This window comes from Trachemys scripta, chromosome 7 (assembly GCF_013100865.1).
Source record: "Trachemys scripta elegans isolate TJP31775 chromosome 7, CAS_Tse_1.0, whole genome shotgun sequence".
Taxonomy (NCBI): domain Eukaryota; kingdom Metazoa; phylum Chordata; order Testudines; family Emydidae; genus Trachemys; species Trachemys scripta.
This window is the reverse complement of record NC_048304.1, coordinates 111,524,552-111,537,876: the sequence shown is the minus strand read 5'-3', so window position 1 is coordinate 111,537,876 and position 13,325 is coordinate 111,524,552. Positions and strand designations below refer to the sequence as shown.

The 13,325-nt window shown below is 37.6% G+C and overlaps 1 protein-coding gene across 1 annotated transcript in view; it reads right to left on the bottom strand.

Moving 5' to 3' along the window:
* Nucleotides 1–13,325, bottom strand: part of RAB11FIP2 (RAB11 family interacting protein 2) — a 47,327-nt gene that overhangs the window by 22,443 nt on the left and 11,559 nt on the right. Inside the window, exons 2-3 of the mRNA XM_034776031.1 lie at nucleotides 9,428–9,870; nucleotides 7,676–8,141 (exon numbers count right to left, since the gene is read on the bottom strand). Coding sequence (XP_034631922.1) covers nucleotides 7,676–8,141; nucleotides 9,428–9,870 — 909 coding nt within the window. The remainder of the gene's footprint in view (nucleotides 1–7,675; nucleotides 8,142–9,427; nucleotides 9,871–13,325) is intronic.

Sequence of the window (13,325 nt, the reverse complement as noted above, 5' to 3'; positions counted from 1 at the left end):
TATAGGCCAAGAACTTTTCTTAGTAACTTAGGTAACTCCAAGTAAACACTTTTTAGGGATTAATATTAATGCAAACTGCAATAATACTTCTTTTAAAAGAAGTACAATTTATGTGATTTGAAATTACATTTTTTCTTTTGAAAAAGTGCAACCATGAAATACAATTATTTTTAACACCTTACTGGAGGTGGCTTTGTTATATTTATAAACAAAAGGTAAAGGACATAATTCTCCACATGTGTGCAAAGAAAATAAAAAGTAGGTGTAAAATGCCAATTGAGAATGGTAGCTTTACTCCTACTTTGCACATGTGTAAATTGCTGCAGAAGTTACATGGCAGTGAAGAATCAGTTCTACAGTGGGTTGAAGGCAGATCCGAGATGCATAATGGGGCTTTCTGACAGTGCTGAAAGAAGAACAAGTGTGGTATGCCATGCACAGGGGCCCTGCTGGGATGATGGCTTAAACTCTCTCAGGCCTGGTCTACATTAAAAAGTTAGGTCAAGCCAGCTATGTCACACCTCTGAGCAGTGTAGTTAAGTCAACCTAACCTTTGGGGTATACAATGCTATTTTAAAGGAAAAATTCTTCTGCTGACCTAGTTATCACCTCTTGGGAAGGTGGATTACCTATACCAATGGGAGAACCTTTGGCATAGGTAGTTTCTATACCAGGGGTCTCAAACTCAAATGACCGCTCCAGGGTGGCAGCATCTCACTGAAGAGAGAGGCTCAGGACTAGGGCAGAAGGGCAGCCTACCCTGGCCCTAGTGAAGAGGGACACTAGGACCTGCTGGAAGCCGGCAGCCTGCAGAGCGGAGCCGATTCAAGGTGTGCTGCAGGCTCCAGGCTCCGGGGCAGTGAGGAGGCAGCAAGTGGGTGCCGGGAGACACTCCGGGGGAGGGTGGGGGGAGGGCGCGTGGGGGTGACAGGTGCCCCAAACATTGGGGAGCAGCGCACGGGGAGCTTAATGGGTGCAAAAAATAACTCAGGGGGTGGGGGTGAGGGGAGTTTGGCGGCGACAGGAAGTAATGGGGGGGGCGTGGGGAGTTCCACGGGCTGCAGGGAAGAGCTCCGTGGGCCGCGTGTTTGAGACCCCTGGTCTATCTTGAAGCACTGCAGTGGTGTAGCTGCACCGCTGTACTTTTTAAGGGTAGACAAGCCCTTAGAGGCAGTTTCAAATATAAGTACCTTGAAATAAGTTAACTTGCACTTTGAATACAACCACTAGATGTAAGCACCACTATCTCCAGATTACTACAGTATTAATCATGCAAGTGCAATCATTGAATAATTGCACAGGGATTAAAAAACTATTTGAACCTCAAATATAAAGCTGCAGTGATTCTGTACTATATGCCAGACTGACTTATTACAGTTTCTATAAGCAAAATTGGCTAATGACAATAACCTTACATAAAAAGGGAATATTTCTAAGCATTTAAATATTTTTCTTTTTATTAGGCATTTTTATACCAAGCGAAGACATCAAGTTTTGAACAGATGGTGCTCTAGCTAAATGATTAATGATGTTTCATCCTCAAGCGATGTACGATGGAGCATTCAGGTCACTCTAGTTTAGGTTGTGTAAGCACTTAAATTATAAGGCACAAATTCAGGGATCTACAACTCAGCTGGAAAAATTCACTCCAGATTGAAATTAGGTATTTAAAGTCTCAAGTTCAAGAACTATTTCTGAGGACTTAAGAACCAGCTCTATTATTAATTTATTTTTACATCAGTGAGAAAAAAAAAGAGAAGTTTATCAGTTTTAGATTCTTTGTGCATTGGTTTAAATTAAAAAAACAACTTCACTTGAATAAATGAAATTTGAGAAAATAATCTAAAGCAATTACAATTTTTTAAAGACTTGACTAGCCAATGCATTCTGCTTTGAGTGGAGCCTACTATATATGCGCAGGAACTGAATTTCAAAGGATTTTATATGCCTTAATATGCATTTACAAGACTGTAAAAGCTTGTAAAAATCTTGTAATTATTTAGTAGCATGAACTTTAAGCACCATCAGTATTTATAAAATAGGTATTCTAATCAGAGATATCTCATTCGTTTACTCAAGTCAAGACCAAATCACTGTTCCAATCCAGCATATATAGTGACCCAATCATTGAAGAGTTGCTTTGTGATGGCCTGGGGGTTGGTGGTTTCAGCCCTGTTCAGAGTTCATTCATGTTCACATCACAAAACCTCAAATCACAGCTGGTAGGTTTAGCTCAAATGTCAAGACAGAGACATGATGGAGATGTAACTACTTTCTCACCACAAGGGATGATCCTTCCAGATCAGAGATTAAGCACATTGGCAGGGTGGGAATCCTGTACTGCTCCTGCAAGGACTGCACTTGTTCTGTGCTTCAGAAAAAGGTAAGACTGGTGCCTTACATACTGAATTCACAGTTCATATTAAAATTCTATAATATAATACACTGACTCATTCTATCATTTTCATAATATTCTCAATAGGTTAGGAGATCAAACTGGTAATCTCATTTAACTAGAAATATGGCAATTTAGCTATAATCTCATGAATACCAGCAGAGGAAAGTGAAGAAAATAAATAAAAAGTCATCCAAGTTAAAGTTAATACAGTAACAATGTATGCAGCTGCTAACAGAGAAGAAATTTTAAGAATTCAGGAAAAAGAAATAAAACTTCAGAACAGTGTAGCCTACACACCTATGCTTTGTGAATGATTGAGAAAAGACAAATACGTTAAGTGAGACTTCATTACTGCAGCAGGCACAATAATGGGTTTTCTGGAAGCAGGAGCTCCTAAACAAAGTGCAGAAAGGAAAGCAGCTAAGAAGGGAGATGCATTGTAACCTTTAAAAGGAATAAGCAACATTGCACTCCTTTGCACCTTTCCTGTAATGGGCTCTGTGTGCAAGAGCAGGCGTCCACGCACATGGAGCTTATTGCAGAAAGAGAGCCCTAGTGCATCATGCTTAAAGGCGAAATTGAGAAGTAACAGTGACACATACTAAACTTTAATGAAATTTTAAAGCCTGAAAATATACTATGTGCTGCTCTTTGTCCTCAGTTCAGTATTTTCTGGTCCCTTTGATGCTCTCAAAATTCCTGTAATTTTTGTGCCATCTGATTCTCAAATGTTACGTTCTGTGAAATAGCATCTGAAAATGAAGAGATGGCAAGAGCTGTTTGGTGAGAATACAGTGATGAGAGCTCAGGAAGACAGGAGCAATGCAAAAATATATGTTATTTCAGACTTTCACAATTAATTGAAGTATTTCTAAAGAGAAAGTAATCAACATCATCATCATTACTAACAGCAGACACCCAGCAACAGCCAGGGCTGACTGTTAAGCATAATGAGCATGCACAACCATTGAGATTCACTGAAGGGACAAACACTGTCAAATCTGGGAATGGTTCTCAAAACAAGAAAGATAAACAAAACAGATGGAGATTATTAAATACAAACTTTTTTTTTTTTAAATGCACCTTTTAGGTGTGTTTGAAGTAGCAAAAGAATACTTAACACAATAAATTTTCACTATAGATGACAGGATAGAAGGAACGCAGGTTTTATTTGTATTTGTTATGATATATATTCAAATAGATTTCAATTTCTATAAGAATTTTGTAAGTATTTCTTTGAATGCAATTAATGTAATACACAAAAGAGGTGACAAAGTTAGTATGGGAATAACACCTATATTTTAAGCACTATACATTTTCTTTTGGAATCAACACAAATAGTCCGTAAATTTCCACCCCTCCATATGCTATTGTGACCTTTCCACATCAACAGTCTTTGACCAAATTGATAGTATTTTTCTTCCAAAACTGTGTGGATGGCCAACAGATTGGTATATCTAAATGCATGTACAAAGAATCCTATTGAAATCTGAATACTCCCTCCTTCTTGACTTCTATATTTCCCTTCCTCTTTCCTTGAAATACACTATAGAAGAATTTTATAAGAAACCAGAAATCAAGAAAGTAACCAAATTTTCTCTTTATTTTTTCTGAGTGGTTTGATCAGAACTCATATGTGAGTAGAGAAAGCTCTTCTTATTTTACTATATATGTATTTAACTCAATCTAAGTCTGCTCAGCTTCTGGAACGTGTAGTTCACAGGTTTATTTAGTTGTTCAGCTGACTTTTCTCTAAAATAGACAATGATTTATAGATACATGCCACTTAGTAATAATTCCTCTCATGCCTCCTTACTATGTTTCCTTTTGGGGTGCTACATCCATTTGATAGTCTGTAAAGAAATTTCAATCTCAACTAGCTCCTGAACTGGTTAAGTGTAGAATTACCATTATAAGACTACTGTGTCATGGAAATATAACCTAAAGAGTTATTTTTAAACGATTCTTAGAAAGCTCACAGACATCTATCAATTCACTTTCCTAAATCTGCCATTTGATCATACTAGTAACAACCTGTCAGCTTTAACTATTGGACTATTTGTTACCCTGTGTCCAGTACCCAGAAGCTCATTAATTACCTAAACTCTTTCTGTAGGTCTTGTTAATTACCCGTCTCCTGTCTCAGAGGACCTTGTTAATAACTTGTACAATCTCTCTAAAGAGGTCCTAACAACACATTAGAATTAAAGATGCTTTTCTTTTAGCACCTGTCAAGTGGTGTAAATTGAGAAATTTTCACATCAGTTTATTAGCCCACTGTAGTGTATTTTTTTTTAAACAAACAATTTTAGAGAAATGATGCACAAAGGTTTGGTCATTTTATGAAGGATTTTTATTTTTAAAAACAAATATCTATTTATTTAGGTGTGTTTAGTATAAAGACAACATGGCTGGTGTCCACAGATTATCCTCCTGAGAGCTCTATCAATTAATGGGAGCAATTACAATAATGAATGCAATATAATATATAGGGCAAAAGTTTCAAAGCAGTGGATTAGGAGTTATGAAGACAAATCCCATTACTGCTAAAGGGTGACAAAGAATACTAGCATATATTGTAGGCTTAGTGACTTTTCATTGGCTGCATGGTCTAAATGCCTTGGAACTAATGGATTTATAAACATTTACAAAAGGTGCGTTTTCTTTTACTGTACGGCCATAACAGATTTCAAACATCAAGAAGTTAGCACAAAAGTCTCTAATGCACATTTACATCAGACAATAAAAAAGAAAATAACCCTTACCATTTACATAATTCTTTACATCTTCAAAGCCCTTAATCAATTCTAATATCATCCTCACAAAATTTTTAAGGGGTACAGAAACATCATCCCTATTTTACAAATAAGGAAACTGAAGCAGAAAGATTAAATGACTTGCTAAAGGGTACAGAAGGAGCTCTTGCCTGAGCTGAGATTATCAGAAATTATGAGTTCCTATATCTCCATATTTCCAACATCTCTTACTCTTGCTGATTTTATTGTAATTCTCTAACAGAAGGTTAACCCTCATTAAGCTTACCAGAACAATGAAAATGAAATCCTGCTTTCCCAAGGGCTACTGCATCCATTTAACTGTTGGGAACAAATAGGTGCTGTAAGCAAACTACTAACATCTCTCCCCACTTCTGAAGTAGCAAACACAATTACTTTTTATTTTTATAATGTATTGTGTTATAATAGCAAGGTTGATCAATAAGATGGGCAATTAATGGATTGGCTAGGTAATGAACAAAAGCCTCCTTCCAGGAACTCATCTAGCCAACAATTAACTATACTACCAGGAAATGCCATTCCTCAAATTATTATTGTTTAATCAAAAAATGCCAAACTAAATTAATTAGGATTAACTTGGGGTCTGATATAAAGCTCACTGAAGTCAACAGAAAGACTCACATTAACTTCAAGAGACATGGTAGGCTCACCAAGAGTTCATATATGTGTGTGCGGAAGTTAGCCACCTAATTACCTTTGAGTATGTGTGCTCCAGGTATCTTTGATAATAAATCAGACAAAAATTTTTAAAAAATTGCCAGTCTTTTTCAGATTCACTTGATCCAGACAAAAAACCCGTATCATCCCAATCTCCAGTCAGCTATGATCAATACCAAAACCAAAGCCACCACCTCAAACCTTAAGTCCCAGATTCAAAAAGCGATACACTTCCTTCAACATTAAAAGCTTAATGGTCAGCCATCCTGATGCCTGATAAATAGACCTTGTCCTACCAACATACATTCACAATAGTTTTACATTCTTCATATGGTCTCCATTTAGACTCTATAAATGACAAAGAATTTACATTTCAGCCTTGAGGTTCTAACAGATAATCTTCAGATACATGCTGCATGAGGCCAGGTATATGGTTTCTTTGTAATTTAAGCAAGACAAGTGCATTTGTCTATCATTTACATTACCTTGCCTTTTAAACCTTTAGTTGGGAAATGTACCCAGAGATTTCTGAGTGTACTAAGATGGGGAGAACTGGAGGAAGACTTCAGACTATAAACAGTTATTATGTAGTACCAAAAATATGCTAGGTACTTTTCTGAGAGTAAGGAGACAAGGTCCCTTCCATAAAGAGGTTAAAATATGGAGAATGAGGAAAATAGAAATTAAGCAAAAAGCAGCTCAAAAATCTAAATTCTCAAAAAAGCAGCTCAAAAATCTAAATTTTATCCGAATATTGAACATGCATATATAAAAGCTCACTTTTTCAGTCTAACTTATGCGGTATCCATAAATTTATACATTTAGACATTTCCTGCCATATCACTAACACCACATGTACACTAAACATTCTATTTTACTTACCTTCCAGTTAAAATTTGTAAAAGTAAAGTTAAATTGTGAAGTTATTACATATATAAGTTCCATAAGTAAAAGTTTCTAATTCAAAGGAAAATACTATTTGCACAAAATATATGTCAACACAGGAAGAACACACAAAGATTTTGATATGACTATAATATTGGAATGTGTAAAAAGTAAAATTTTTCATTTAAATCTATTGCATGATGGATATTTTCTTATAATATTTATCATACAGTAAAGATGACTAACTTTTATACTTTTGGCTTTGTGGAAATAATGGAATGAAACTTGTATTATAAATGCAGAAACCCAAGAGGCTTTGCAGTGTCTTACTAAAAGTTTATGTACATATACAATCAAGACTATTTTTCTCAAAATGACTCCAATTTTAAAAAGATGCAGAATGAGTGGCTAAGAATCCCTATTAAATGGGCACTGTGATGTGTAATGTGACCATAAAATAGGGGAAGCAGGAGTTATTCTAGATGCAGGTTGCAATTGCCATTACAAGATTAACATTTATCAATACTTGCACTCTGCATCTGAAATATTACAATACTTATACAGAGGTGTTGTAATAATTAGCGACTTCTAAAATGTGATCACTATTTAGATTTAGTAGTAAACAAGCTCCATCTAAAGCCAAGACTTTAAAGACAAACCCATGCTGAAGCATGAATAATGTCTTCAGAAACTCAAAACCAAACAGCACTCACAGCTCGTGTTAGCAATATACAATGTAACTTCAAAAAGATCCTTAGAAGTATACCACTGGAAAGGAAATGATCAAACTATATAAGAAATTCATCCTTTTTACTTACAAATGGATGAGCAGTGGTATAAACGTATATAATAAAAGCACAAAGATTATATACTTGAACACAACACATTTTCATTTATATAACATGCTCAAGATATCAGGTCCAAATAAAGTAAAACCTACCTAGATGTCGGCAACATGCTTGTGGGCTTGAAGTTTGTTGTAAACGGATTACGTGAATCATAAGGAGTGTTTTGATTATGAATTTCACCAAATGCACTAGGTGATTTCAAGTCAGTGGAACTGTCAGATCCTCCATTGCTAAGTTTATCCAACTTCTTATCTTTTTTTCCAGTCACTCTTTCAAAAAGGCTAACTTTCTCCTTTTTCTCTTTTTTAATTTCTTTTTTTATTTCAACAGGCTTGGAAAACAGACTTATGTTTTGGTCCCATGATGCAGGGCTTTCTTCAAATGGATTTTTCTGTCTTGGCAGCGTTGCAAACTTTTGGGGCAATGAAGCACTCACATTTGTAAAGGGGTCATTTTGTGCTTCAGATGCTGATTCACTTTCATCAGCTGTGTTGTCAAGCTGGTTCATTTTAGAAGTATCAGCACTTAATGTCCTCCTATGTGGCGATTTTAGACTTCCTGCAAACAATTTTGTTGTTAGTATATAAGCAGCGAGACATTACCTCACACTTTATGACCAGAGGGAGAGCTCATGTTATTAAATTCAGGTTTAGAAGTTTTGCAATTGGTTCTAATTTCAAGAGAGTTTTTTTTTTTTTTTTTTTTTTAAAGCAAAGCGGTTATGGTCCCTAGTATGTGATTAAGGAATTTTTAAGGAATCCATATGCTCTTCAATAAGCACTTATTTTCTATCTCGGTGGTTTTCATGCTGCAGTCCACGAGGGTACTCCAGGGGGGTCCGCGAATCATGTCAGAGGCCACTGGCCCCACTAATCAGCAGCATGCAAGAGGCACTGGGAGGGAGGAGGAGGAATGGGGATGGGGGGCCTCGAGGGAGGGAAGAGGAGGGGCAAAGGCAGGGAAGAGGTGGGGCAGGGGTGGGGTCTGGGGCTGAGCTGGGGTTGAGCACCCTCGAGGAAAATTAGAAGCAGGCTTGGGGGTCTGTGAAAATTTTTAAATCAAAATGGGGATCCTCGGGTTGCTAAAGTTTGAGAACCGCTGATATGAAAATTGTACACACAAGGTGGTTGTGACTAGTTTGAAGTTGTAGAACAATACATTTTTGTCATTTTCTAAAAGAAATTTTACACAACTAAAAGCATTTTTAATTCTTCATCTACATTAGAGTTACTTTGGTGCAGGGCCGGCTCCAGCATTTCTGCTGCCCCAAGCGCAAAAAAAAAAAAGCCGCGATCGGCGGCGGCAGTTCAGCAGCAGGTCCTTCGCTCCTAGAGGGAGTGAGGGACCTGCCGCCCCCGAATTGCCGCAGGTGCCGCCCCTCTCCCTTGGCCGCCCGAAGCACCTGCTTGTTAAGCTGGTGCCTGGAGCCAGCCCTGCTTTGGTGACAGTTTCTGGACACTAAAAAACATGATCAGATTTATTTTTTTCTTAAACATTTCTGACCAGTTAGACCCTTTTTTGTATTGGATTGCTACATAAAATGTAATGTTATTACTGTATGCTTTAAACTTAGGAAAAAATGGGCAATGAAACAGTCACAGAAGCTGGTTATTCCCTGTTTCTTGGCAACAACATTTAAACAGGAAATAGGCATCACCTACTGATCTAAACAAAAAGGCAAGACTTCTATGAATTAAGCTACTATACAGAGAAAAAATTCTAAACTTCTTTGTCTGGAATTTACAGCATGCACTAAACGCACCAGATTCTTAAATATTTTCACACTGATAGCAATGAGACTACAATCACAATGGCTAAGATGAAGAAAAACATGTTTTACTTACCACTTTCATCAACAGAAGTAAAAGATTCTAACTGACTTCTGAAAAGGTGTGTATGGCCAATTGTGCTGGATTTAATTTTTTCTGAAGACACATGTGGTCCAGTTAAATCAGACATTGAATGAGCTGAAGATAATCGCTGAGGTCCCAAAAGAAAAGGTTTTTTTGGTTTTGATTTTATTTGTATTTCATTAGTGGACATGTCCATGTTCGCATCAGGTATGTGAGTACTCAGAATGATTGCAGAGGATGTATCCGAAAGCGTCCCATCATTCTTTCGACCCTTCATTTTGTCTTTCAGTTTAGCAAAGGGGGATTTTGTTTTGTCCTTCATTGACAAATCAAACATGCTTGCTGTCATATTATTCCTCATAAACTGAATATTGACCTTTATTTCTCCTCTGTCTTTAGTTCTTTTCCCTTGTTTGGACTCTAGGCTAAACCATCTTAAAAGAGAAAGGAAGAGAGAGAGAGAAAACAAGTTGAGATATGTTTCATTATGAAGACTAGTCATAAAGCTGGATGCTATTTACAAGTTAAAATAATCTTGATATTGTAAACTGAACACCAGTGCCATGAAGATTTTTATTCAGGGAATTCTTGGTTAAGATTTTCTGTGTAATAAATTGATCAAAATTTATATTTTTCCAATATAATTTTTTGAAAAGGAAGCTCTAAAAAAAAAATTACTTTGGCACTTGGAATGTGAGACTAGTGAAAAGTCAGGCTTGGGGCAAGTGTACTAAACCCCACTGAAGTCATCTGCTTAACAAGGCTGAATATGGCATCTAGCAATTAAACAGCCAAATATTTTTTTTTTTTTTGCCATTTAAAAGGACATTGTCAACTTTTCAAAAATAGCCTTTATTTGTAAATAACATACTACATAAATGTGTATTGTTTGCCAAGTGTTTCACTCAAAATTCATTTTGGTTTTGGTTTTGCTTAAGTTTATATGCCAGTAAATATTTTTTCCCTCCTCTGCTGAGGTTTACATGAGTGGCACTAACAGAGAAGCGCTCACAGACTGCTTTTGGGACCTTTGGGTAATTCAGGGCCAAACATCCCATCAGTTATGCAAGCTCATCTCTAAATGCCTTTAACGGTAGTTGCAAGAGCACAAATAGAGTAATCAGGCCCCACTTAGGTATGCCCCCACAATGAAGGGCTTGCTCCTCCTCTTTGCTGGTCACTGTAGCACTAACATCAGCATACTCTACCCCTTCCTGTTTGGTTTTGGAACCATATTGACTCCCTACTCCTATATGGAGGAGCAGAGGAGTGAGATCCCCATCATTTCCCCTTTCCCCTAAAACCAGCCCAGTGATGCTCCCTGGTCAAAGGGATTAAGGGCCCACCTGACCCCAAGCATGCTCTATTCCTACTCCGTTTTGCTCCCTAATCCCAAGGAGGCATCTGTGGAGCGAAGACTCCCTCTACTTCCTCTACCTACTCCACCTGTACACAGGACTCAGTGAGGGTCATTATCTCCTCCCACATTTCCTCCACCATTACTTCCCATGTTCTGAGCAGGATTTTGGGGGGGCCTCTGAGACACACAGAGTCCCCAATCCTGAAAGAGCGGGGATAGGCACAGGCTGAAAACATTGCTACATCTCTTCTTCCATTTCTCCTTGCCCTAAGAGGATTTGAGGTTTCCTCCAGCTCCTGCTGCTCGTACAGCCATGTGAAAGGAATCAAGGGAGTGTGGGAAATTTTCATTCTCTAGCACCAGAGAAGAGAGTGAGGATTGAATGAGGGAAATAGGCTGTCTCCATAGCTCACTGAAAGGGTCCAAGGAAGCGGACACCCAGACACCCACTCAGCTGCTCATTTACTTGGCGCTGGTAGGTGATGTTACACCTTGGTTCCTGCAAGACCAATACAATTTATATATATAAATAAATATATATACACATTAAAAAAAAAAAAAAAAGAGGGCTTGTCTACGCTGGCAATGTTCAAGCACTGCCACGACACCACTTTAACGTGGCTTGTGTAGTGGCGGCACAGCACTGGAAGAAAGCTCTCCCAGCATTCTAAAAAACCCACCTCCACGAGGGGCATGGCTCCCAGCACTGGTGCAGTCTATACTGGCACGTTACAGCGCTGAAACTTGTAGCACTCAGGGGTGTGTTTTTTGCACACTGCTGAGTGAGAAAGTTGCAGCGCTGTAAAGCGCCAGTGTAGACAAGCCCTGAGTTAGTCAGCAGCAACATCCCGCTAAACAGTGACATGTCAGCAGCTCCACAGCTCGTGAACTATCTAGAAAAAACACATGCATACGTATTCCCACAGCAGTAGATTAGCATGATGTAACGAAGTTAAAACAGGAGGGTAGGAAGTGACACTTACTATCAACACAGATAAGAAACTGATTATGCACATAGTACTATCAAATACTCTAAGTAAATAGACTGAAAAGGAAGAGAAAAATAGTTCAATCCCCTTTCAGGTTTTTTGTTTGTTTTCTTTAAACAAGTGATGGCTTAAGTAAATAAAAAGGTTTCAGATCCAGAAATATGAATTTTGAGTTGAGGTGACCTGCCAAGGAAAAAATGAAAGGGAGAAGAAGGGACTTTTTTTTTTTTTTTTTTTTTTGCTTCTTCATGATGTATAAAGAAGGTCCAAAAGTTTTATACCTTACTAATATCAAGTCGTCTTCCCTATTTTTACTAAGTATACATTTAAAGGCCCAGATAAGAGGATTGAGAATTTTTTCATCCCTTCAATAAAGGGGTAGGGGAATTACATCTCTAATAAAGATACTCTTCCTTTTAATTGTTAGGCATTTAATTTGCATATATGTTAAACAAAAAGCAAACAAGTGTTAACAGTGAAGAAAAATATTTCTCTTTTCAGTTAACCCGACTTCACCCTCTTTAGTATCAGTAATGCCACAAACCTAACTAGTTCATCCGACTCGTTAATGGAAAAAGAAGGTAGACAAAACCTAAATTCTAATGTAAACAACAGAAAATACATACACACACATATGTCTGTCCTTTGTACATCATAAAGTAGCAAAAGAAGTGAAAAAAAACCAACTCCCCGATGCCCTTTGAAAGGTCACCTTCAAAAGAAAGCTTGCTCAGACTCCGTATGTTCTACTGTAATAATAATAATAATAATAATAATAGTGGAGCTATCCCATCTCCTAGAACTGGAAGGGACCTTGAAAGGTCATCGAGTCCAGCCCCCTGCCTTCACTAGCAGGACCAAGAACTGATTTTGCCCCCCAGATCCCCAAGTGGCCCCCTCAAGGATTGAACTCACAACCCTGGGTTTAGCAGGCTAATGCTCAAACCACTGAGCTATCCCTCCCCCCCATCTATATTTAAACACAAAAACGAAAAAAATCCATACACATACACAACCCTTATGTTCTATCACTGGACTTAAATTGTACATTATTAATAAAAGCAGATCCAGTTTCTCAGACAAGCAAAAGCGGAAGCAGTGAAAGCTCCCCCTTCTACACCATTTACTGGACAGGCCAAAATTTCATGTGGGATTGTGGGTCTGGTTGTTGTCGGAGCACTCTTAAAGGGGAGAAGTAAATTCTGGCAACAAAGACCAGGAAACAAAAAATAATACAAACTTTAAGTCAGTTTTTCCAATTTTAAGAAGGCCAATCTCAGCAGTGATTAAGCATTTATCCCCCCAATAAATCTCAGACAGGAATATTGTATCTTTGACAGTATTCTTGCAAGGATATTCCTGAATTTGCATATGTTTTCATTTAGGGATCAGAACATTACTATAATTTTAAACTGACATCTGATGTTTATTAACTTGTTTTGTAACAATGTCAAAACACACATTTAAGGTTTAAAAACAGAAATGTTAGTGTATCTGTGTATGGATAGTCTTTTACTGTTTAATGTAAGCCAACTACTGA